General features: G+C 36.0%; 2 protein-coding genes across 2 annotated transcripts; one reads left to right on the top strand and one right to left on the bottom strand.

Annotated features, from left to right (window-relative positions):
• The first annotated feature begins 3,167 nt into the window (after positions 1-3,167).
• Positions 3,168-5,898, top strand: LOC133822450 (protein LAZY 1-like). Its single transcript, XM_062254789.1, has 5 exons — positions 3,168-3,318; positions 3,394-3,460; positions 4,175-4,956; positions 5,047-5,335; positions 5,508-5,898. The coding sequence occupies exons 1-5, from the start codon at positions 3,313-3,315 to the stop codon at positions 5,525-5,527; spliced, it is 1,164 nt and encodes a 387-aa protein (XP_062110773.1). The 5' UTR covers positions 3,168-3,312; the 3' UTR covers positions 5,528-5,898.
• A 200-nt stretch (positions 5,899-6,098) lies between these two features.
• Positions 6,099-9,436, bottom strand: LOC133822449 (pentatricopeptide repeat-containing protein At1g71490). Its single transcript, XM_062254788.1, has 4 exons — positions 9,217-9,436; positions 6,784-9,068; positions 6,559-6,637; positions 6,099-6,409 (listed from the first exon to the last, which is right to left on the bottom strand). Exons 2-3 carry the CDS (start codon positions 8,921-8,923, stop codon positions 6,621-6,623), a joined length of 2,157 nt encoding a protein of 718 aa, XP_062110772.1. The 5' UTR covers positions 8,924-9,068; positions 9,217-9,436; the 3' UTR covers positions 6,099-6,409; positions 6,559-6,620.
• Between the last annotated feature and the right edge of the window lie 17,943 nt (positions 9,437-27,379).

Below are 27,379 nucleotides of genomic sequence, written 5' to 3' on the forward strand. Positions count from 1 at the left end.
GTGAAAAAAGATAATTAAAATACATAGTTTAGTTTTCATATATAATAACATTATGTTCTATATAATCCTTCAAATTTATTACTTTAAAGCTTACACTACTATAAAAATGCACATTTTAAAAGAAGTTGAAAGTTGTTTTTAATGGTGATGATAAAAATTAATAACTAAAAAAACTTCCACTCACTTTTCAATTTCTTCTTCTAATATTAACCATTAATTATTTTTCAATTTCTCCTATATAATATATATAGGGTGGAGAAACCATGCATGTTGTAGTCCATCCACATGAGATATATATAATAAATTCTATGAATTGATGAGAACCATGCAAATGTGAGTACAAAAAATGACCACTAGCTAGCTAGTTTATTATTAGTTGATCATAATCTCAGCCGACAAAAAGGAATAATATATAAGGGGTCTTCTCTATTTATATATATTAATGCCAGCAAAAAATTAATTTCTTGTATGGCTTCTATACATGCATTATGTCCCCCCACTTGATGATCCTATATATAATAAAGAGATTCAGAAATCAGTGGTGATCGATCGTGATCGTATAATAAAGATATGAAGACAAACAACTCCACAACATAAATTGGAAAATTATATGCATATCATATCACAGTGGGGTTGCATATGCATATGCATATAGATATATATAATGCACCTCATTAAGACATGTATAACTATAAGAAAGGATCACGTAGTGTATTTCCATTGTCTCCTCCAGAGCATTATATGCTATAATACACCATCATTAGATCAAATATATGCTGTCTCTCTGTAAAATCACTGTTCTTGATTGAGATATATATATATAATTCCTCACGTGAGTCTCATATATACATATACTATATAATTTAGATATTACGTACATGTACATAGTGTTTATATATTTACTGTGGCTTAAATATATTTGACGTGCGAAGTTGGTCAACAAAATTTGATGGTTTTCTAAACATGTAAATATATATGATATGTCGACTTTTAGAACTTGAACTAGCTAGCGAGCTAGCTAGTATAGTTTATGCAAGTATTATTTCACTGGATCCAATCAAGCAGAAAAGTGTGAGATATCAGTCATCAGTATTAAATGTATGGTCTTGATGAAATTAAAACAAAGGGAGTGTGCCAATATAAACAGCAGTGCAATATTATTATTATTATTATATATATATATATATATATATCAGATAGCAGGGTCCTTCCTTCCTTGTCAATATATTTGAACATAATCTTCAAACGTTTCAACCCACAATTTATGATTCTGAAATTATTGTAGAAAAGATTCTTGAATATCAGAGCTCTTCACTTTCTCAACTCATTCTTTTCTATTTAAAACCTTAACCAGAGAGAGAGAGAGAGAGAGAGTGATTAATGTATAACAGATACATGAGTATATAGCTAGTCCACTTCACTTCTCTTCAATATAATAATAATAATAATAATAATAATAATAATAATAAACAAAGAGAAGTATATGATTGGTAGGTAGCTTATAAGTCTAAGCCTAAGCCTAGCTAAGGGCATGCACAACATGATAGTCACGGTTTATCTACTGCTGCCTTTAAGATACATACACTTTTATTATAAATCCAAATATCAGATCAATTATTAACTCCCTAATGTTTTATTATAAATCCAAATATCATATCAATTATTAATTCCCTAATGACTACTCTTATCATCATCAGTCTTATATTCATATATGATAAATCAATAAGTAAAAAAAAAAATTGTTGTCTTGAAATAGTTTGATCTCATCAAATACAATGTCTCCCTCTTTGTCTCTAAGCGCACAACCCTTTTCCCAACAACTTCTTATTTGGTGAAGATGCTCGTGGGGCACCTAAAGTTTCCCTAAGCCAACAGCCTCTGATCAAAATATAGACTGTTCTGTGAGAAAAACTACATCCTAATGACAATGACTCGCAACCCTTTTCTGTTTATATATGAAAAAATGATAATAATTTATGAGAGGCTTAGAACAAGGAAGAATTAGTCCAACCCCATGTGGCAACTTCTGATTCACACAACAGAAAACACCATGAAAGGTACCTGTTATTTGTTCAAGTTTAACACAGCAGTACTATACACTGACTTTCTTCTCATGTCGGAAAGATACTGAAACATATATAAATGATGTATATATGTGGTAATAAACTACATAGGTGTTTTGGCTAAAATAGTACATTACTAAGTATAAATATGTTGTAACTATTTGAGATCAGATGAAAATCAAGGCAAAATGCATGACAGCAATCTTCACCAAAAAGTTAAAAGGTGTAGTTTAACCTGTTCAATACATGCATGGTATCGGGTACCATTATTACAGCTGGTGTGTTGGAGAGGACCATTTTGAGTGTGAAGATCTAAGAAAATGATAGGCTTAATTATTAAATTATGATAATAAAGGCCAAATACTAAGATATTTATTGAGAAGAGAAATTAGTAAAAACTACAAGATATAATTAATCAAATGGGCTAGATATATAATCAATTAGATAAGGTCTCCTTGGACTAAAAATAATTCATCAAAGATCATGGACCAACCGAAATTGAGGACTTTTTAAGTCCATGAGTTTCTAATTAGAAAAGATCTGCATGGTTGTCCTGTTATGTTTGACCCCATTGGATTATGACAAAATATTCCCTACTACACCTCTCACTATTGTATGTGGGGTTACCCTACCAAATACTTAGAAAAGTTACAAGCATTAATGGAACACATCTCATGATCTTCTGCAGAAAGTACATGTGCGTGAACATGTTATCAAAATGGAAGAAGAAGAAGAACAACAACAACAATTCACTGTGAAGTTCACACTGCACCACACAGAACCTGAGAGGTAATAAGGAAACGTGTTAATTTACGATTGCACATAATGATTATTAATACTAAATTATCCAAGAAATTATCTCCAACCACCTGCACTCAACCTCAGACTAAAAGTAATATATACTATATATACGACACTACTGTGACTCCCTGTGACTCTGATGGGAATTCATCAAAAAAAAAAAATTGTGGGGTGGTCCGAGGGACCTACCTGCCATTTTGGCCACTTGACTTGATCCTGTTGTAACTATCTTCATGCTTTGGCCCAGCTACCTTTTCTTGGCACTTTTAGGAAGCATTTGACTACACTATATTTCATATATATTTCCATACTGATAAACTAAGAAAAAGAGAAGCTATTAAGCTACCTCACATCTCACTCACAACAACTATAATTCCTTCCTTCTCATCACCAAACTAAAACTAAGTGATCAAGCAAAGGAAAGCACGTTCTGAGATACAATCAAAAGATGAAGGTAAGTAGTTAGATTACATTTTTCCATTTTTTTCGTGGGATAGTTTCATCATGATCATGTGGTCTTTTCTTGCAGTTACTTTGTTGGATGCATCGTAAGTTTCGCCAAAATACCAATGAAGCTCTTAAAGCTCTTGTCATTGGTAAGTCTGAGCTCTCAGATATACTTCTTCTTACTTTGCTAATATTTAATAGTGAAGATCATAGGAAACAATGGCCATCAAAGTATAAGTTTATATATATGTGTGTGTGAACACTACGTAATATATATATATATATATATATATATGCCATTGCTCTTTGGGAATATATAACAGCATCAATCCTGAATAGACCTTTTTTATTATTATTATTATATATAAACAATGTTTTATCCACTTAAGAGCTCAACAAATAATTAATAAAGGTATGCAACATACAGCTTAGGGGGGACAAAATAAATATATATATATATATATTTTTAAACATTCATTATAAATATAATTAAAAATCCTTCTATGTAAAAGTCATTTTGATATTTGCTGTTTTTTCTTTTTGTAAAGATTTGGTATTAAATATTGTTGAAACTGATTTTGTTTTGGTTATGCTTAGTTGATGATATATATTTTATTTTTATTTAATTGTTGTGATAATAGAAATTGAATTTTAAGTATTACTTTCTTTTTATGCTTTTAATTAGCTTTATCTCTATATAAAAAAAATTAAAAATGACGAATATAAATATATAATATTGAAATATTTATCCAAAATAATTTTTCAATCAAAATTTGAGAAAAAAAAATATAATTAAAAAAATCCCTCTGGTGACTTATATTTTTTGTTGGCTTGGCCGCTACATGGGGGGTTTGGTCTTTCAGGACAGTCATCGCTGGATGATCAACAACAATACTACACAAAATCAAACTATGGTGCTAGACCGTTCAAACAATCCCAGAGAGACAACAATCTTCGGAAGTCCTTCACCGGTCTAGAAGAAGAAGATTACTATGAAGAAGAATCATCAGCTGCAATCTCTGAGCTCTTCCATGGCTTTCTTGCTATTGGTACACTTGGATCAGACCAAATGATGACTGATCCTGCAACACCAACATTTGCCATATCAGTGGACAATATAACTGAGAAAGAAACTGAGGTTACTGAGAATGAGTTGAAGCTCATCAATGATGAGTTGGAGAAAGTTTTGGGAGCTGAAGCACCAGATGACGGTTTTAATGACTCATCTGGGAGAAACAGCCATGTTAGTAATGGAAGAAGCAGCCATGGAAGCATCATTACACTCAGTGGAAAGCCTGAAGATGGAAATGGGACTACAGTCTGCCCACTCCAGGGTTATCTTTTTGGCTCTGCAATTGAATTGTCTGAAACAACAACAACAGCAGCTGCGAAGAAGGAACACAGAACATCTCTTGGTGAACTATTCCAAAAGAGTAAGATTACAGAGGAGAATAATGGTGGGGGAAAAAGTGAGCGGGAGGAAAAGCGATCAGAGAAAGAAGCAGATAAATCTGCCATGAACCTGATGAAAAAGAAGCTCAAGAAAAAAATGCTCCATGCCTCTTCTCGAAACTCTGGGGCAGGTCCTGGTAGTAGTGGTGGACCTGTGGACTCTTCTGCTCCAACAGAAACAAAACTGCACAAGGTACGGCTACTATACATATATATATATATATTTATATATACATGAGTAATAAGCTATTTAAATTAATCCTCTATATATGTTTGGTTGTAGATTCTTCATATGTTCCACAGGAAAGTTCACCCTGAAACCTCAGCAGCTACTCATAAGACTTGTAAGGTTCCAAAGAATGAAAACAGAAAGAAAACTACCCATGTTGGCACTGGCAACTGTGGAGGTCAGATTCTCCCAGACGAAGATATCACCTTATGTCCACAGAGAGCTCTCTTTCTAAAGCAGAAAATACGGCGCTACAGGAGCCAGTCCAACCCACCCCAATTCACATACGGCAGCATGGATTCGATGGGAAACAGGGAGCAGTGGATCAAAACAGATGCAGACTGTAAGACACCTTATCATAGCTTCCTCTCTTCTTTAAAGTTATTTTTTTCTTTTCAGAACCTCATAATCTAGTATTCCATTCACTACCATAAATCAAAATGTACAGATTTATGATGTAGTAATTAGTAACTATGCTGATTCATATATTTTTGTTTTCATTATGTCTATTGCAGATCTTGTCCTGGAGCTCTGAAATGGTGCAGGGCAACTAAAGTTGACCACTATATTGTGAGAGCTTGATTGATAAAAAAAAGAAATATCATGCATGTAAAAAATTTGTTTAGAACATTTCTGTTCCTAGTACGAGTATGTGTGAGAATGAGTGAAAGAGATTAATAAAAAGAGGTACTACTCCTCTTATTAAAGATACTTCTAAGAGTGGCCATGTAATAGTGCAGGGTATATATATGTCCCTTCTTTTAGTCGTAGATGCACTATTATCCAAGCATAATTTGGATATGAACTTTCAAAGTCATCTATGAAGGACATTTATGGATCAATTGATATTTAAAGGCTTTCCCCATTCTTAAGTCATCTATGTAATAATTTTGATTTCACCTTTTCTTTAACTTTTTTTTTTTTTGCTACATTTGCATCAAGAGGGGCTTTTTTTTCTTTCTTTTTTTTAATTTTAAAATTTGACAAAAATATTGAGTTGTTGGGAGTGGTAGATTCTTACACAAGTCGACAAACGAATTTTGGCCGAAGGCTTGAATGAGCTTCACGATCTCGTCTGCATAAATAAAATAATCTTGCAAATAGTCTTGTCAAGTCAAGATACAAAAGATTAAGTAAATTGTGAACTTTTTATTTTACAGCAAATATCATATCCACCCACGTATGAATCTAAATAAATGATAGTGTATTTCTTGTACAGCCTTCAGCTCAAATAATAGGGTAAAAACGTTTGGAGTAACAATCAGAAGTCTAAACGAATGCCCACCAGCACTAGCATGCACCATCCAAGTAGTTTACCAACTAGTCCTGAACCATGGCTATGTCTGAGATCTTCCCTGCAGCACCATATACGGGAGCTAGCCCACCGTTTATCTATCGGACCCGGATTGTCTTTCACCTGAAAATAGACATATAAAATAAATGTAAACTCAGATTGATGGCACCAAATAAGCCTGGAAACCAATCACCATCTTCCTGTGAAATATTGCTCTTTCATAGTGAGAAAAAGCAATTTACTTGTTTGGTCTAGTTTAAAAAACCACTTACCATTTTAACTGATTCCCTCAAATCCCCAAGGAAGTCCTCAACAGCTGATACATGTCGAAGGGCTACGCATATATGGATGCTGGTTTAAATTACAAAGAGAGTGAAAAATAGTTTATTAGAAACAAATGAAGTCTGTTCATAAAATATAAATATTTCTGCATTCATTTAGGTTAACAACCATGATAAAATAAATAGATAATGATCCCTGTTTTCTATTCTACTCACAACAAATATCTTCAGTTGGATCAAAATCCTCAGGGGCAGTATAACCAGCATCTTTCATTAACTCGGTCAATCCATCAGAGACAAGGTAAATGTCAGGTTTTGACGTGTCCCCAACCAGAAATGGAGAGAATCCATTGCCCACGTCAACCCAAGCACAGCCAGGGGATTTCCTCACACCCAAGTCTCTCATGAACGTCCTAACCCTTGCTAGCTTGTTCCAATTCCCAGCAGCAGCATACATATTTGCAATTAACACATAGTAACCTGAATTTTCAGTCCTCATTTCCAGTAGGTTCTCGGCTGCCCATTCCCCTATTTCTACATTTCCATGAATTCGACAGGCCCCAATCAGAGTGGCCCACATGGCAGGAGTTGGTCTGTAGTTGTATGGCATCCTTGTGATAGTCTCCTTCGCTTGCTTTATTAGACCAGCCCTCCCATAAAGATCAACCATGCAAGCATAGTGCTCCAAACGGGGACATATATCAAAAACGCTTGACATCTTCTCAAACAGCATTTTACCTTGCATCACAAGACCCGAATGGCTACATGCTGATAGAATAGCGACCATGGTCACGTGATCTGGTTTGATCCCATGCCTGGTCATCTCTTCAAATAACTTCAGAGCAGCTTGGCCCTCTCCCTGCATCCCATATCCGGACATCATAGAAGTATATGTTACTTTATCTCTCTTGGTTAATGAATCAAATACTTTTTTAGCCTTGAAAATCTTGCCTGACCTTGCATACATATCCACAACTGCATTCCACAATAATAAATAATTCCCAAATTCTTTCCGCTTTATTATGTAGCAATGGAACTCCTTTCCATGTTGGAGATTTGCTACCCGGGCACAGAGAGGAAGGATGCTGGCAATTGTGACATAATTTGGTTCAAAGCCAGAAAGCAACATTTCTCTAAATAAGAAAGAGGCTTCCTCAGCTCGATCCATACGAGTGTAGCCAGAAATCATAGAATTCCAAGTAATTATATTTTTCTCTTCTATCAATTGAAACATAGTATATGCATGCCTAAGGTCTTCACACCTGGAATACATAGTAATTAATGCATTTTTTAAATTTTCAAACTCATAAATACCACTGCGAACTGCAAAACCATGAATTTCCTTCCCCAACTTAATGACTCCCATGTGGGAACACGCATTCAAGCCAATAATCAACCCCACTGAGTCCAAATGATTACCACTAGCACTCATTTGAGAAAGCAACTTAAGTGCTCCCATGAAATTGCCTGTACGCACACACCCTCCAGCAATGGTGTTCCAAGTGATGACATTTACTTCATTACTCTCCATCCACATGCTTTCAAACAATTCAAATGCTTCATTCCACATTCCCCTAGAGGCATAGACAGAGATCATTGCATTCCAAGATACTGCATCCCTCTTTGGCATTTTATCAAACAAGTGATGAGCGATGTCTAAAAGCCCAAACTTCCCATACATGGCGACCAATGCATTATGCACAAACAAGCTCCACTCCATAGAGCGGTGCTCAATGGACATGTGTACCTCTCTTCCAAAAGCAACGTCCATCTTTTCGCCACAAGCCTTTAGCACAGCCGGGTAAGTGAAGTTATCTGGTCTAATCCCTCTATGTACCATTTGTTTGTAGGCAGATAGAGCCTCACAAAAAAACCCATTTTTAACGTATGAAAATATGAGCAGATTCCAAGGCAAAGGATGCAATATCTTAGATTTCTCAGTAAAAACATGAGCATCAACAAGAAGGTTGAAGCTTGTGTAAAAAGTGACCAGCTTTGGAACCAAGCTAGGATATTGTTCAAATCCCAACACAATAATGTGGGCATGAAGTTGTTTACCTTCAGAAAGTGATTTAAGACTGGTGCAGGATGTAATAAGAGAAGAAATGGGTCGTAATAAGATAATGTCGTGGGAACAACCAGTAGAAGAAGAGACATGATTTTGGACAAGAGAGTAAGTTTTGAATGCTTTTGATAAATGTCCCTGGCTTGTGAAGTTCTTAATGGCTATAAGAAGAGAATCTATCATAGAAATATCAATGTTTGAATTCGTTTCTTTCCATTTTCTAGGAATAAATTTTTGAATGTGAGATACAGAGAGGCCCCGAAGGTTGAAATGAAATGAAGAAGATGGCATATACTATGTATGTATAATAATTGTGTATACTGTTCCAGATACCATGGTAAACATGAACTGACTGCATGGCTCTGGATATTCTCTACCCAAATCGGTAACCCAATTTCGCTTTTCCAAAGACAGAGAAAAAAGGACAACAATTTTCCTGGAAAAACAGATATAAATTACAACCGAAATCAATCAGCAACAAAACTGGTAAATAATTCATAGATGATTAAACTTGTTCATTTCACAATCAAACAAACAAAGAACAGGGATCAAAATCGTTTGAAATTGGAACTGGGCTTGCTTACCCCTAATCCAGGTTGTACTTGTACGATAGGGCTGCTCCCATGTTTCTCGAGAACCAAACAGAGCAACAAGTAAAAGGGGAAAATAGAGGACTTGAGAGAAATGGAGCATCAGTCATGGCGAAGGAAGGGCTTTACAAGTGAGGTTTTAGGGGTTTAGCGTAGAGTTTCGAGTTTAGCCTGTTCGAAGGATTTTACAAGTGAAAGAAAGTGTGTTAGTTTCCACTCTCTCTTTCTTCTTATTATTTGCAACGTGGATTTTAATTTTATTGATTATATTTGCAATATTTAAAATATAAAACATTTCAATTAATATTACTAGGTGTTGGGTAAAATTGGTTTTTTTTTTATAATAGTTCTCGATTTGAGACTTATTTGTAGAATAGTTTTGTAAATACTTTAGACAGCACTCACAGTACCTTCTTTAAAAAAGCTCTTTTTTTATGCTAAGGAAGGAGAAATGTAAAAAAAAAATAAGTAGTATAATGGAGAATGCAATAGTATTTCTCTAAATACTGGCGAAATTTCATATAGAGAATTTTTTTAATATATCATCATTAAAATTCGTCCCACTAATATGTTATTTATCATATTTTGGACAAAAATACCCCTTTTAGTTAAAAATCTCATATTTAACACTTCACATATTTCTATCTCTATTTCTCTCTCTCTCTCTCTCCTCCATCACTCACCGCCATTTTTACAGCAACCCAACTTGAATTAGTCGAATATACTGAACCGAGCTATAATATTTAGACCGCTCGGATCTAGAAGTTTCATTTCGTGTGAAGAAATTATCATTCTTGGCATTTTTGAAGAGAAAAAATCATGGATAAGTATCATCGCATTCTATCTACTTGTGAATATGAAATGTCATGGTTATATATTAGTTTCGAACTGTTCTGGTGTTGAGTGTGGTATTTTTTTCTGCATTTTTTGATATGTTCTTCGGATATGGAAGATCTGGAAATTGGTGGACTGCCAATCAAAATCGATGGTAAATTAACACTAAATCGATGGCATTTCAATGGTACATCAATGCCCTACCGACGTCTCATCGATGCTATTTCGATGTTGAGGCGAACATATAATTTAAATGTTATTTTCGATATAATATCGATGGTCTATCGATGGTCTATCGATGCCATGTATGTTGATGTGACTCAGCATCGATATGGCATCGATATACCATCCAAATAGAATCGCTTACAGATGGCGACCATCAGCATTGATTATGCATCGAAATTTCATCGATGTTGCATTGCAATACGAATGGAGTTATATAGGCATCGATTTTTCATCGATGTTGCATCAATTCATCATCGATTTTACTTTATTTTTATAATTTTCTTATGCTTTTTTTTTTGTAAATTTGCAGGTTCTAAAGCTAATATAATTATTTCGTACAACGGTGTTTGGGAACGGAAATGAGAGAAATGGAATTTCAAAGGTGGTTGAACACTATAATACACATACCAATTGATGTTGATTACATAGAATTATTGGAGAAGTTGTATTCGAAGCTGAAAGTAGATAGGTCATTGTTTGACTTAAAGTTGGAAGTGTTGTTTACATGCAATGATTTTAGCTTAGATCCCATTGAAATCACAGATGATGAAGGAGTGAGTGCTCTTATTCTTGAAAGTTCGAAGTCTTTAAAACATTGGGTTCCTTTATGTGTTAGTTCGATTGCAAAGAACATTGATCTTCTTGATCCATCTCCTAGAGCGAGTGTTAATGAGGAAAATCATAATCAATCATGCACGGTTGTTCCACAAATAGCTCATAGGCCAAGTGTAACGCCCTACTACCCTAGAGTCGTTACTATTGTCCGTATTTTCATCTCCCAACACATGGCAACTCACAGTGACCGGCTCGGACATTCGTAGACATCTTCGGGGCGTGTTACCCCCCGAGGTTTCTCCTTGGGGTGAGGATTCTTCCAGGTGAGACCACCTATTTGTGCTAGTTGGAAGGCAGTGCCTTAAAGGTAAATTACCTTCCGATGTTTGCCCTCGAAGTTGTAGGTTCTCCAGGTGAAGCAACGACAGCAATGGCTCTCCTTCCTCAATCGTCCCCCAAGTTCGAGGTTCTGGTTCTCAAACCTAAGATAGGCGCCAGGTGTCAGTCAATGCGGGTTTACAGCGCCAGAGGATCGTTTGACAACCATTTTGGTGATCCATCCACAGTGTTGTCGAGTGTACAACTCGACAATTCGCACTCCCACTATGCAGTCTGACATGGAGATACGTACAACACACCCTGACCTGGAACATGTTCCCCATAAAGTTGGTACCTTTCTGCAGTGGGCCCCACAGACCTCGCCTAGGACGTGGTCTCTATTCAATGCAGCCCAATGCATTGAATTGGTATTAATTCTCCAATAATGAGAAAAATGTGTATTAATTACAGATGATTAGAACTAATAACCCCGACCTCTATAAAGAGGGTTGGGAGTCTCATTGTAAAGGGTTCGGTTTTTTAGAGAGAAAAACACATTGTACTCAGAGCAATCTAAACGCTGCCTGAGAATATACCATTGGAGCTTGCATTAACTAGCTTTCAATCCTCTTAATACCATAGACTCGTGAACTATGGCTCTTTCATAGCCTGAACCACATAAAATCATTTTGTGTTCTTGTTAATTATTTCTTTAATCTTTCGTTTTAAGGTTGACATCGAAAATGGCAGTCAACAGTTGCCATGTGGTTTTAAAATGTGTATTTGACTCACTAATCGAGGTGTTAGACTCAAAAGTGTGATTAAATTAAAGTAAAGACTTATTTAATAAAACTTCTATATAAAAGGTTTAAACATTCATTAAGATCATAGAAAAGTTACATTGGGATCCCGAAATGTTGTTTAAGACATATTTACAACTCAAAAGTCATTGTACAGTCGACCTAGGAGAAAAAATTGAAAATTTACACTGCGTTCCTCAAAAGTACCCAAACCGTGGCGGCCAGGTAGCCAAACATGTATGCACCGCTCCATGTCCTCCAACTCATGCTTGGTCGGCCTTTTCCTTGCCCTTACCTGCATCGTAGAGCACTCGTGAGCCAAGACCCAGCAAGAAAACCTCACCAGCATAGCATATAACAATTCATTTCAATAAGTGCATAACTAAACAAACACAACAGACAATCCATATGCATCCATTACAATTCACAACAATGGCCTAAGTTGCTCAAGGTGTGTTACTAGGCACCAAGTTCACGGTCCTAACCGAGCGGGTGAGTACAACACCCTTAAATGGCCCTATCATGGCGGCCTGCATTCAGCATGCCTATTGTCGATCCTGGCCCTTGCGGCTCAGTCACAAACACATATATGACATAGCAGTTACAAACATTTACACATAACACTAAGCATAATACAAGCACAGATAATCGGGCCATGCCCTGCTCTACGTGCACAGACAGTTTTCTTACCTGAACTCTGCAAGCTCTGGGTAAATGGCCTAGATACAATCCCCATCAAACGCCTAGATTATCCCTAAGTCACAATAATATGGAACGTCCATCAATCTCAGGTAAATAAAGACTTTCGAACCTAGTTCTAGCCTCCGAGACCTCGAATTCTACTAAATCGGGTAGTAGAATCCTTCCCGAGCCCATAAGTTTGAGTTCCAACGACTCAAAACCTATTTGGCTATTTTTCTCAATTAGTGTCGCGGCTCGGCCCATAGGGCTACGGCACGCTACAAATCAGATAGCACGAGGCTCTCTTTAGGGAGACATGTGCCGCGACGCACCCCAACCAGTGTCGCGACGCTTAGGCGATTTCAAAAACTGCCAAAGCCATTTCACATACACGAGTTGCGACGCTTGAAGAACAGCGTCATGGCTCGAACTCGAAACCTAGAAATTTCCCAGCATCTTCAACCTAAAAATCCTAAAAAATTGCTACTAAAACCCTCGTTTTCCCCAAAATCAAACCCCAAACAAGCTCACAGCAGCATATACAACATTTATAACCTATAAACTAGCTGAAAAATTACCTCAAACCTCAAAATTCACACCTAAGCTAAAACATAAAAAAAAAAACCTTAACTATAAGCATTAAAACTCAGAATTTAAGAGTTGAATCCTGACCTCAAACTTCTTGGCTCCAAATCTTAGCTTGAATTCCTCCCTTGATCCTAAAAAATCAGCTCCTTTTTACCTTGGTTTCTGGTTTTCCCTAAAATGCCTAAGTGTTAAGACTAGAGAGAAAGGAAAGAAAAGGCTTAGAACATACACAAGGTTCTCAGCCAAAACCCATCTACCCTCACGCCAAATTACCACTTTTCCCCTCCCTCTAATTAAACTCATATACTAACCTCAAAGGCATCCTAGTATTTTACTCCTTCTCTTGCAAAAATGCCATTTTTCCACTTAATTTCCCATCAATATCACCTACTCTCAAGTGTTACAAATGGTTACCCATGATACCAAAATACCACTAACTACCAAATATCCTTACTTGTGACTTTCCGCTAAAATCATGAGATGGGATCCACTGATGCCGAGAACACATAACACAATATAATCAACATACGTACCCTCAACGGGTTAATTTACGAAAACGCCCATGGTTACCAAGCATGGGACTTTAAACATAGTTAAATTCACATAATCACATTATCATTCATAATTAAACACATAATGCACTCATAATCAGTTACACCCCCCTGACACCAAGTGTATGCATGGGAGGTCCTAGTAAAAATGAAACGTTTTCCCCAAACAAATATCTCGCATGATGATGGGTATGAGTATGAGCCTTATGTCATTGACGATCTAGTTGCCCATTTGGGTGATGATGATGAAAGAGTTGAGGGGTGCAGTAGTTTTGATGATAACTCCAAGGATCGGTTGTTGATGCTACACGTGGAGCAAGTGGATAATTTAAATGTACAACCCTTGCCAAGACGTCAAGAAAGCTAAGGACACAAAACTCCTAGCTCAGAGAGCAATCGTCCAACTACACAAGACAATAGAAATAGATGGAGTTCTCCAGCATATACTGTTGAAGATATCCCATGCCCCTCTTATGTTATCCCCGCATTATTTGGAGTGAGTTATGGAGTTATAAAAGTTGGGAAGATTTTTTAGAACAAGTTAGAGTTGAAGACGAAGGCATTCTTGTATGCAATGAAGCAGAACTTCGAGTTTGTGGTGAAGAAGTCAGGTACTGAAGTTTGGTATATCACTTGCAAGGATCTTGATTGTGGGTGGAGATTTAGGGGGAAGAGAATGCATAAATCTGATATGTTCAAGATAACGCATTTCACCAATAAACACACTTGCTCACTTGACCTCTGACATAAAGGTCATCGCCAAGCTGCACCTTGGATTATTGGTCATTGCATAAAGAAAAAATATTAGACTGGATCGAATGCGTACATGACAAACAACATACGAGAAGACATTAAGAATGATTACCCCTAGGTTCACACCTTGGAGATGCCGAGTGTAACGTCCCAAATTACCTAATAAGGCTTAGAGCCTTGATTAGGGGGCTAGGATGGAAAACTATGGAAAATTATGTGTATCATTGTATGATTATGTGAGTTATATTATAATATGACTTAATATGCATGTTTAGGTGTATTAAATATGCATGTGAGCTCGTTTCTTATCAGAAGGGCAATTTTCGTAATTTGGCCCGTTATAGGTATATTTGGAGTATATGTGCATTTATGTGATATATGTGTGGCACCACATTATTATGTAGATATATTTGGGTTACTCGACACAAGCAGATCCTAGGGAGCAAGTTAGCGAGAAAGTCACAACGGGACCAATTCTTGACTCAGGGTGTGTAATGTCCCAAATTCCCTAATGTGGCTTAATGCCTGGATTAGGGGGCCAAAAGGGCCATAATTGATTTATTATGCAATTATGTGATTATATGCATGATTATGTGAGTTATATTATTATATGATGATAATTGCATGCATGTGGGTGTTATATTATTTTATAATATAATGTAATATTATATTATTTTATAATATAATGTTTTATATTAAATAAATGTGACATAGAGTGTCACATATTGTTACATATAATAGAGAGTTACATTATTTGGATATATGTAAAATATCCAAACATGTAACATATTTGGTGTTACAAATTCATCACAAATTTGTAACTCCTAAATATCACCCATTATTGTGTAGATTTGTTGTTACACAATATTGAGATGAATTTCTTAAAGCCATGTGAGAAATGGCTGATAGAGATGTGATTTTAACTCCCATATTGTGTATGGAAGTTACAAAATCAGTGGGAATAATTTGGAACGTTTTGAAAAAAAACTGAAAAAATCATTGCTGGAACTGACTGAGGGCCGCGGCGCCTGGTAGCAAGTGCCGCGGCCCTAGTGCCTAACAGCCTCTTCCAATTTTGGTTTTTATCCAATTTTGAACGTTTCCAAAAGCCAAGTAACTCCCAAATCTCTATTTTAATTCCATAAAACATCTAATTAATCATTGGTAACAGCCATGGGGGTTGGTGGAATTTGAAATTCAAAGGGTGTCTCTAAACTCTATAAATAGGAGCCTAATGCTCACTTGTAAGACACAACATTTCTATCCATTAGAGCACTTGGCTAGAAACACCTTGAGGCTTGATAATTCCAGAAAGCTTTTCCAATATCTGAGAGAGATCCCTTAGTGCTTGAGTTAGGGGGAAATAAGCTTTTGGACAAAGTTTTTATACCTTGTTCAAGTTGGTGATCCCCAACCCTCTTCACTTAGGTTGTGTAAGTGAGAGTTTACTTGTGTTTCTGTTCTTCTTTTTATTCTATTGTTCTTCTTCTTATTCTCTTGTTCTATTTACTTTTATATTTTGTTTAAGATTTGTAATCTTTTCATTTGGTCCAAATACTTTATTTTATTTGTAACTTTTGCTTTGAGTTGTATTTTGCTATTCTCTTCTTCTTCATCATTATCTTCATTTCCTTTGTTTTATTTGTATTTTCAGTTATAGAGTTGTAACACTTTATTTAATCAACCTTGTCCATTGTAATATTTTGCATAGAGTTGTAACATTATCTTACCATTTCCATTGAGGCAATTTATATTTTCCTAACAGTGGGTCCACTTCTTATTAGAAAGGCATTTTTGTAATTTGGCCCGTTTAGGGAATATTTGTATATTTATGTGCATGTTGGTGATTTATGGGTGTGACCACATTGTTATGTGGATATGTTTGAGCTATTCGGTATGAGACGATCTTAGGCTGCAAGATTAGCGGTTTGGTCATAACGGGGTTTTATTGTCGGACTCGGGGTGAGTCTGGGGGTAATTTGATGCTTAGTAAATTACTGGGAATGAACGGGTAATAGGATATGATTTAATTACTATTTGAGAATATTGGGAGTAACGGGAATTGAATGACGTTAATTATTATTAACAGGATAGATAGGAAATGACTGTTTTGCCCTTGGGTGGTTGTAAAGGAATTAATTGACCCTAGGGGCATTTTGGTATTTTGACCATGGGATATGTTTAAGGTTAGAATGATGTAGAAGGTTAAGGCAAAAACAGAGTAGCTCTCTTCCTCACTCACGATCATTTATCTCTCTCTCTCTCTCTCGGGTTGAGATTTTGAAGGAAACTTGAGGATTCAAGCTAGGCGATTAAGGCTTATGAGCTTAGGACCTTGGTTCAACCATTGGAAAGGGTTCAATTCAAGTTTGAGGTAAGGTTCCTAGCTGAAGTTTCAAGTCTTTACTCTGTTTCTAAGGTTAGTTTAAAGCTTGAGGTTTTGATCATGGAATTGGGTATGTGTTGATGTTTTGAGTGGTTTAAGGCTTAGGTTTTGCTGTTAAACTGGTGGATATCTTGTGTTGATGCTTAGTTTTAATTGTAGGATTGATTTGTTAAGGTTTTGGCTAGTTTTGAATTGAGAGAAAGGCAGGGGAGCTGAGTTCGTAGGGTCAAGTCGCGACTGAGTTCATGCGAGTCGCGACCTGGACCCATTCCAGAGCCTCCCCTGGGGTCTGTGTAGCAGGCACGCCACGACCCACTGGATCAAGTCGCGGTGGTACCCCAGATAGAGGCTCTCTGTCTTGGGGGGGCGCCATGACCCACTGGGTCAAGTCGCGACCCGCACATCCTTTTTATGCCAGGATGGGGTTTCAAGAGTTTTAGGCTCGGGGTTTCATTTCTTAAGGCTCGGGATCGAATCTATTAACCGTTTTAGTAGGTTTCGAGGTCCTGGGAGCGAGGTTTTAGACCATGAACCTTTTATTACTTATTTTATTGATGGGATTTCATATTTGGTTATGACTAGGTGACCGCTAAAGGACTTAAGGACTGATCGTTCTCAAGGATCATTCTTTCATTATTTCACGGTCGAACAAGAGGTAAGAAAACTGCACCCAGTATGTGACATGCATGGTTATTGATGAGGCATGTTGAGTGCTCTATATATGGACATTGATTGCATTGTAAATGCCTAGCAGCTTTGCTTATTTGTGAATGGCACTGACTTATTAGTCAGAAACAACATTGGTGTTAGTACTGGTCGTGAAGTCTTGACTTATCAGTCATGATTGGCAGTAGTACTGAGCACTGGTCGTATGGTATTGGCTTATGAGTCAAGAACGGCATTAAAATGTTCAACGCAAGCCGAAATGATTAGATCTAATCAACATGAGCATTAAATGCTTGACCGACCCTAAGGTCGAAGAAAACTAAAGCGCTGGTCTAGTCTAAAGGCTAGTTACTTGGAGCCAGGGCCAAAAGGCTCAGGTGATTGTAACGTCAAATGGCTTAGGGTGTGAAGCCCCAGAGTGTGACTCATTAGTCACCTATTTGATTAGGGTTGCAAGCCCCAGAATAATTACATGATCATTTATTGATATTATATACATGCAGTAATAAGTTTTCTTGTTGAGCCTTGGCTCACGGGTGCTATGTGGTGCAGGTAAAGGAAAGAAAAGCTCATACAGTCTTGAGTGGAGAGCTTAGGTGGCGATGTTTACATATGCGGATGCTTGACCACCACAGCCAAGGTGTTTCTCAAGAGAACAAGGATTTAACCCTATTTTTGCCGCTTAGGTCGGCGGGTTGTAACTTTTATAATGTAATGACCATTTTGGACTGTAGATAACTTTGTAAACGTTTTTATGGGCCCATGTACAATTTAATGTTTTAAATAAAATATATCCATTCCTTTTGACCGAGATTTTCACCCTGGCCTATTAATGACACCTAGATGTACGTTTATAACCTAAAGACTCATTTAGTGAGTTAAGCACTATTTAAAGAACACAATGTGGCGATCTTGGGTTATCCAGGGCATTACAATTTGGTATCAGAGCATGCCAAGGTTTAGGGTTCCTGTAGACTGGCTGGGCATGTACACTCGTCACTGAAGACAAGCTCGACTCATGGTTTGGTAATTATTTATGTGGTTATGTGTTTAACTGCTGAAATAGAATATAAATACTTTACCTGCCTACATGAGAGAAATTAATAAGGCTAGGCCTTGACTGCTGCATTATAAGCAAGAGCGTGCTTATTAGCATTGATATTACCAGAACATGCTTATTAGTATTGTTAATTGTTGAATTATTAACTGATAAGTGTTAAATGCTAAATGATATGATCATGAATTAACATGTTTATTGATATGATTGTGGAACATGGATGAATGCTTGATCTTGGATCGTGAGGTAGCAAGAGGTTTAGTTATCACTACCTAACTGGCAGTATTGATTATTGTAGCAAGGTTTAAGTTGATAATATGCTTCCAAGGCATATAGATTCACCAGCTGGCCAGGAAGATCAGGACCAGAATGATAGACAAGGTCAAGAGAATGACCAGAGTCAAATTTTACAGCCAACTAGCAACAGTTGCTTGTTGATTTACAGGCCAGAGTTACGAGGCAGAAAGAATAAATTCGCCTTTTGAGACAACAACAGGTTCCTCCAGGGAACTTTTACCAGAGGCACCACCTGTAACGGTGCCAACAGTGGAGCAGTTGCCAGGGGCTGGAAGTAAATGGGAACCTCTTTATGAAAGGTTCAGAAAATAGCAACCTCCAGTTTTTTAGGGCAATGCAGATCCAGCTAAGGTTGAGCAATGGATGAGCATGGTTACCACCATCCTTGACTTTATGAGGGTGTCTGGTAATGATAGGGTGGCTTGTGCCACATATATGTTTCAGGAGGATGCCCGAATTTGGTGGAAAATGATATCCCAGACCAGAAATGTCAATGCCCTAAGTTGGGAAGAGTTTCAGACTCTGTTCAATGAAAAGTATTATTATGATGCCATCAGGGCTGCAAAGGCTGAAGATTCCAGCAGATTACTTCAGGGCAACACATCAGTGATTGAATATGCTCTGCAATTTGATAGATTGGCAAATTTTTCCATAGAGCTGGTGCCACTGATGGGACCAAAAGGAAGATGTTTCTCCAGGGGCTACAACCTAGAATAGCCCATGATGTTCGTATTACTACTGTGGCTGGAGTTACTACTTATGCACAGGTGGTTGAGAAGGCGCTCACAGATGAGAGTGCGGAGAACAATATCTAGCAAAACAATGCAGCCAGAAGAGATTTTAGGAGGACGGGACCTCCATTTGTGGGTTCAGGTAGGGATGGAGGCCCCAGTGATCAGAAGAGGAAGGCTCTTGATGCTTTCCGAGCTCCAGGCCGTGATAGGCGACCACGTGGTATTTTAATGGGCCGCTAGGGTGGCAGTGAAGCCTGGAGGACTTATCCTGGGTGCCCTAGGTGCAAGAGGCACCATATGGGGGAGTGTAGGGAAAAAGCTTGCTTCTTATGTGGGGCAGTGGGACATTTCAAGAGAGATTGCCCGAAAGCAAGAAAGGAAGAACCCAAAAAGGCGGACAGCTCGGCCCCAGCTCGAGTGTTCGTATTGACTCAAGCAGAAGCTGAGGCGTCACCCTCAGTAGTTACAGGTCAAATTTTTAGTGCTGGAACCCATTATACTGTTTTGATTGATTCTAGTGCTACACATTCTTTTGTTGCTTGTAGAATTATTGATAGACTGTGTAGACCATGTGATTATTATGTTTTGGAGTTCGGGACCTTGTTACCTACTGCGGAGCTGGTAGTATCTAGGAGATGGGTCAGATCACTGCCAGTGACAGTAGAGGGCAAAGAGTTGTCAGCTGATTTGATAGAGTTAGTTATGACTGACTTTGACATGATTATGGGTATGGATTGGTTAGTGAAGTATGTGGCAACCATAGATTGCAGAAGGAATATGATAACCTTCGAGCCTAAAGGTGAGGATCCTTTTGTGTTTGTTAGAACTGTGCATGGACCCCGTATACCTATGATATATGTTTTGAGGGCTAGAGATATATTGCAAGGAGGTTGCATAGGATTCTTAGCCAGTGTGGTGGATGTTAGGAGTGTGTCCTAAAAGCATGTAAAAGACAATTTGTTTTTTCTGTGAATAAATAAATACAATGGTTTATTATTATTGTTATATTTAAATTGTTAATTTATTGTTTGAATAATTTTGTAAATATCAGAAAAATTCCATATTCATTATTGAGGATGTGATCTTGTATTAGTACGAGAGAATTAAGATCACATGAATGAATAAAAATAGTCAACAACAAAAAATTAAAGTTATGAAATTCTTTAATTGGAGTTGTAAGTACGGTTTACTGAGTATCATAATGATACAAATAATCTAGATTCAGATTATTGATGTGGAAAGACATCTCGGTAAAGGTGCTTTATATAGTATAATTATATATGACATGGACCGATATGAATTAAAGTCTTTATCCAAAAACCATTTAACAATAAAAACTTGTAATTCATATCATAACTGATGATCATTTATAGATCAACCTAAATCCTGAGTGTTCATGAACTCTTGTTCATGTTTATTAAATCTTTTGATTCATTCGTTAAGGTCTCTTCAAAGAATGAGGCTAATGACTTTTGTTTTGGAGATTTAATATCATGGATGGCTGGGAACATGTATCAACAATATGGAATCTAATCTTTCCTAACGGATCGTATATTAGTTCCCTTAAGGGTTAATTATGGAACTTAATGATTTTGAGCTCAAATATATAATTAGATTATAGATTAATTATTCACCAGTGAATTAATAGTACTTAAGAAATAAGAAGTAAATTAGAAAGGTAAAATGGTAATTCTTCCATTCTAATTTATGAACTAATTAATTAGAGGGTTGAACTATTGAAAGATGATTATATCAATGGACGACTTAAGATAAGATTTCTGTAAAAGTATATCTCTAACATAAAGAGTGCAATTATGAATTTATAGTGGAGAAATATCAGAATTAATAAATTAACTATTATAATTAAAGAGTTTAATTATTTAGTTTCAATTTATTGGAGCTTAATGTTATAGGTCCATGGTCCCCGAAATTGCTCAAACAAACACTGACAAAGGTAAATACAAAAATGAGCAAAAAGGACTTATGTGATAAGTAAAATATTTTTCTATGTATCAAACATAATTATTGTATAATTATGTGTAATTAATTAATTAAGAATTAATTAATTATTTGATTTAACAAAAATATAATTAATTTTGAATTAATTTATTTTTGGGATTTTTGGTATTTAAATAATAATAAAAATTGGGAAAAATCACATGCCATCACTGGCATGTGGTACATGTGTAGCACAGTGCACAGTCAATGTGCTACACACATAAGAGATTATGAGCAGTTTCTAGGTTGCACAATTTTAGTTATTTAAATATTAAATAAATAATGAGATATTGTAATATGATTAAAATATTATTATTTAAACAAAAATCTGATAACTGATTAGTTATTTTCAAATTGTTTAAAATAACTAAGATTTTATTTTAATATATGAGATATATTACATATAGGATATCAGTTTTACAGAACGTAACTTTTCAGGGATAGAAAAATATCTAGAAATATCTCTCAGAGAAAGAGAACAGTGACACAAACAAAAGTCACCGTTCTTCACAAAACCTAGGTCCAAACTTTATCAGATCTCATGTGTTGAGAACATCTGATAAATAATTTTTTGCCTATTGTTTGTATAGCGAGCCCACACTCGCTCTTTGTGTGCTGAGAACATTTTGGAGGATCTTGGTGTGAGATCTCAAGGATTTAGCCATACAAAAAGATAGCAGCAAGGAAGGACCTAAGGTAATTTTTCTATTCATGTCTTTGATTCAATATATATATATATGCATGTGAAGAACTAGATCTAGAAATCTTATGGGATTAAACTAATAATTTGATTGATGTTCCGCTGCGTATAATCTCTCATTTGATCAATAAAAACCAACAAATGGTACCAGAACCATCTTTACACACACACACACACACATATATATATATATTGAATCTGTGTGGGTTTACTTTTATGCATTTATTTATTTTGATGAATGAATGGATGGCTTAATGTGATTGAATGCATGAGAATGTTGAATCGTTAATTGTATGTTGTTTTTGGGTTAGGATTTGTTTATGATTAGATCATTGTGTAAGCCATTAAAGGGCATAAGATTTATGTAATTTTATTTGGTTTTTGACACCATAAAATGGTAATTCCGATCACACAAAAGTCAGAAGGAGCCCGGGATTCAAAATTCAGCCACCGCTCCTCTTAGGCCGCCCTCCGAGCCGCTGCCAGGATGTCGTACAGACCGTATGGTTCCGTACATCCCAGCCCCGGCAGCCCCGTTTGACGCCACGTGTCCCCGTCCTGCTGGTCCAGAATTTTTTTTTAATTTTCTAAAATTATTCTGTTATTTTAAAAAAAATTAAATGTTAAATATCCTATTTATTAGAAATTTGATATTTAAATAATGTGAACAAACAATTTTTTTTAAAAATCTAATTTCAAATTTTAATTTTAAAAATAACAGATTTTATTTAATTATTTCAATTTCTAATTTTAATTAAAAGTTGTTTTAATTAAAAAGAAAAACAAAAATAATGATTATTTAAAAGTTTGTTTTAATTAATCTAAAATAATTAGAAAATTGTTTTCTTATTGTTATTCTAAACCAACAACGACACATATCCTACCGACAGTAAAGTAAAGAAGGCCGATGGAGATCAAGGTGGTTTTATTTTATTTTTTAATTTTATAAAGTGGTTGTAAAATTAAAAATACACAAAAGCACCCGGTTCAACATTTATTGTTTATTTATTTAAATAATTATTTTCATGTGATTGATAACATGTTCATGCATTGTATGTCATACATAAAAACCCACACAGTCATAATCATGCATCTCATTTGTAGAAACATGATTATTAGGATTGTCCTATATGTTTATATGAATTGTTTTGTGAAATCAATTGCATGTAAATTACTTAGTTTTATTTTGAAAACTTGGTAAAATATCACACCAATTTTTAAGTCTTTATGACTTATTTTCTTTAAACCAACTTTATTGTAAAAGTGTTTTTTTAGTAAAGTTTAGATGAACATGATTGGTAATTTAAAATTGGATATGGACCTAGAAACTCGTTTTCTTTCCAATTTTAATTATATTCATAAGGTTTAAAGATGTTATAATTAATTTGGAATTAATTAGGTTAAAAACACTTATTTCAAAATAGTGAGTGGGAGAGGGTTGATATCTCAAACATAACCCATGGTCTCCATTATTAATATAACACCGTGAGATATGAATAGCGCCTCGCGACGGCTTTGTTTTCGTCCCCCTAAGGAAGGTGTCTGGACATATCAATAGCAAGGTTGTATTTCTTACATAGATAGGAACTAATGATGTATTTTAGGCTTGACCGACCCTAAGGTGGCATGTCCTAAGTTACGTCATGAACTCCGAAATAATGGGTTACACTCACAAAGCTATGATTAAGCTTTTGCAGTGGATAATCATAACTTGACCAAACTAAGCGGTACTTTAATGTTTGAAAGAGAAAATAAAGAGTTAATTTAAGTTTTAAACAATAAAGATAAGAATGCCTTATAAATTCTCTAAAATTAATTTGGCCGATCCAAAGGCGGCACTTTAATTGTTAGAAAATTTTATCGTGGAAATTAATCTTTATTTTATGTGTTTTAATTGTGCTCATGCATCACGTTTAATTTCCGAAACTTTGATATTTATTTTTATAAATATAATAATATTTATTTGTATTTATTTATTGCCAGCAAAAATGTCTAATGGGGGATTACACACCGATGCCTTTCTAAAATCTTTGGTTTTTGAACTTGAAAATATGCAACACTGGTTTCGAGGCATGTTGACTATTTTTTCTTATAAGAAGATGATGTCAAATGTCTATGAAAAACCTCCAATAGAACCACCTCTGGCTACTAGCTATGAAGCAGAAGAAAAATATGCAAATTGGATGAAATCCGATCGGTTGACACGTTATTGCATGCTTTCAACCATGTCTGACGAAACAAAGGAAAAATATATACACTATGACTCAGCACATGAGATGTGGCGAGCAATGACAGAGGAAGTCTTTGCTGAGTGTCATCGTTTATATCAAACGAAAAAGGTAAATAAGATTTACATATATTTTTCAACTTTGAATAATAGATTCAAATACTATGAATATCATATTCAAACTTTTGGATAGTAGATTCAAAAATATATGTCACTAATATATTTTTCTTTTGTCTTTCCTTTTGCAGAATCAGAACCCTGAAAAGGAGGAAGAGACTGATGGGGATTTTGGTAGCAAGTAAGGAGCTGGAGAAGTTGGAGAGTAGTTTTTATTTAGTAATTTTATTGATAGTTGAACAATTTAAATTTCTTTATTTTGTTTTAGAAATTTTAGATTTCTTTAAAACAAAGAAAACTACAGTCTAGAAATTTAGTTTATTGTTAGTAATTTTGATTATTAATGTTTGGAAACTTATTTCTATTTTTGCATAACATTTATTTCTTTATTAATAAAGTAGTTATTATTTAAAGAACTTATCTATTTACTTGTTATGCAAATGTTTTGGGATAAACAAAGTTTACATACTTATAATGAATGACAATTTTTTTATAATTTTGAATTATTCAAAAACAACTAATCCTAAATCTATTAAACTGATTCCGATAGTGAAACATATCTGTAGCACTTGAGATTGGGCCATATTGGTCTAGACGGAATAATAGGCTTGTAAAGAATAGTCTTTTAAGAGAACCATCTATTGGATCTCTTCCTGCCTGTAAATCCTGTCTAGAAGGCAATCTGACCAAAAGACCTTTCTCTGCTAAAGGTTCAAGAGCCACAGAACCACTTTAGCTAGTACATACGGATGTTGCAATCCACTTAATGTACAAGCAAGAGGAGGTTATGAATATTTCGTCACTTTCATTGATGATTATTCAAGATATGGTTACCTATACTTAATGCAAAGAAAATCTGAAACTTTTGGAAAGTTCAAAGAATTTCAAGTAGAGGCTGAAAAGCAATTAGGTAAATCACTAAATAGGCACTTCGATCTGATCGAGGAAGAGAGTACTTGGACTGTGAATTCAAGAACCATCAACGTGAGCATGGCATTCAATTCCAACTCACTACACCTGAAACGATATAGTATAATGGTGTTTCAGAAAGACGGAATAGAACGTTATTAGATATGATTAGATGAATGATGAGTTTCTCATCATTACCATTGTCATTTAGGGGATATGCGATTCAATGTGTTCTAAACATTTTGAATAATGTTCCACCTAAGTCTATCCAAAAGACATCCATAGAATTATGGAATGGTTGTAAACTTAGTTTACACCATTTTAGAATTTGGGGGTGTCATGCATACGTGCTTAAAAGGAAGACCGGGAAGTTGGAAACGCACTCTGAAGGGTGTATGTTTGTGCGATATTCCAAAGAGACTAGAGGTGGAATTTTCTATAATCCAAAAGAAAATAAAAAATTTGTATTGACAAATGCAAAATTTTCTTGAATATGACTATGTTAATAACCACAAACCTCGCAGTAAGGTTGTACTGGAGGAGATGGTATCGAATGAAGTTGCAAAGTCACTAGCAATAACCAATGAAAAACGGCAAGAGGAAACTGCTAGTTCTAGTCAGAATAGTAGAGAACCTCATTGTAGTGGGAGGGTTAGTAAGTAACCCACGTACTGTGAACACGAAGTTCAAATGCTTATGTTTGACACAAACAAAGACTGTAACGCCCCAACTCCAGGGACTGTTACGGTGTGCCATGTAAACAGTGCTAAACTCGCTAATCGAGTCATTTGGCCAAAATTGTGAACTAAGTATGATTAGCAGTTTAGGGATCAAACATTTTGGTTAAGATGTAACGTTTCACTAGAACGTTTAATATATACATTGGGATCCCGAAAATATAAATTTCAGAGTTTATTACAGAAAATATTTACAACAGGCCGTTCTAAGCGGCAAAACAGGGTTCAACCCTAGTTCCACTTTAAACCTCGGCCGTGGCGGACGAGCAGCTGCATATGTACACGTCATCACCTAAGCCCTCCAACTCAAGGATGGTCTAGCTTCCTCTTGCCTTTACCTACACCACATAGCACCCGTGAGCCGAAGCCCAGCAAGAAAACATAATACTTCTCATAAACATTATCTCATGATTATCATTATAACCATACTGAGCGTAAAACTTTCAAACCAATGAGTGAACATCACATGATTCAAGAGGGAGAGTGGCTGCTAGGTAAGCCGCTAGCCTCCAAGCACTTATTTCATTCATCGACCCTGGAGGTCGGTCTTGCATTAATGCTCTTTGAGTCATTCAATGCTAATAGTCGATTAGATCTAATCTCTGCTAGCTTGCGTGATCCACGCTAATGCCGTTCTGACTAATGAGTCAATGCTATGTGACCAGTGTCCAGTATCACTGTCGAACCTGACTCATAAGTCACAGCTTCACAGCTGATACCAACACCTTTGCCAATTCTGACTGATGAGTCAGTGCAACGTGACCAGTGCCCAGTACCACTGCCGAACCTGACTAATGAGTCACAGCTTCACAGTTGATACTAGCCCCTTTGCCAAATCTGACTAATTAGTCAGTACCATGCACAAGTAAGCAATGCTATCAATATGTATCATATGCCAGTTATCCAAGAATAGGGCATTCAACATGCTTACTAAACAGTTGCTAGCATAATCATGATCATGTACAAACCCAGAGACTCAAGCTCTGACCAATCTCATATTCATCATTCATGGCATGCCCTAATC

This window comes from Humulus lupulus, chromosome 3, assembly GCF_963169125.1.
Source record: "Humulus lupulus chromosome 3, drHumLupu1.1, whole genome shotgun sequence".
Taxonomy (NCBI): Eukaryota; Viridiplantae; Streptophyta; class Magnoliopsida; order Rosales; family Cannabaceae; genus Humulus; species Humulus lupulus.

Excerpts from the sequence above, each read along its gene's own strand:
- LOC133822450 (XM_062254789.1), top strand. Across the intron at positions 3,461-4,174 it reads TCTTAAAGCTCTTGTCATTG|GACAGTCATCGCTGGATGAT; the intron begins GTAAGTCTGAGC and ends TTGGTCTTTCAG. Across the intron at positions 5,336-5,507 it reads GATCAAAACAGATGCAGACT|ATCTTGTCCTGGAGCTCTGA; the intron begins GTAAGACACCTT and ends TGTCTATTGCAG.
- LOC133822449 (XM_062254788.1), bottom strand. The coding sequence starts at position 8,923 with ATGCCATCTTCTTCATTTCATTTCAACCTTCGGGGCCTCTCTGTATCT.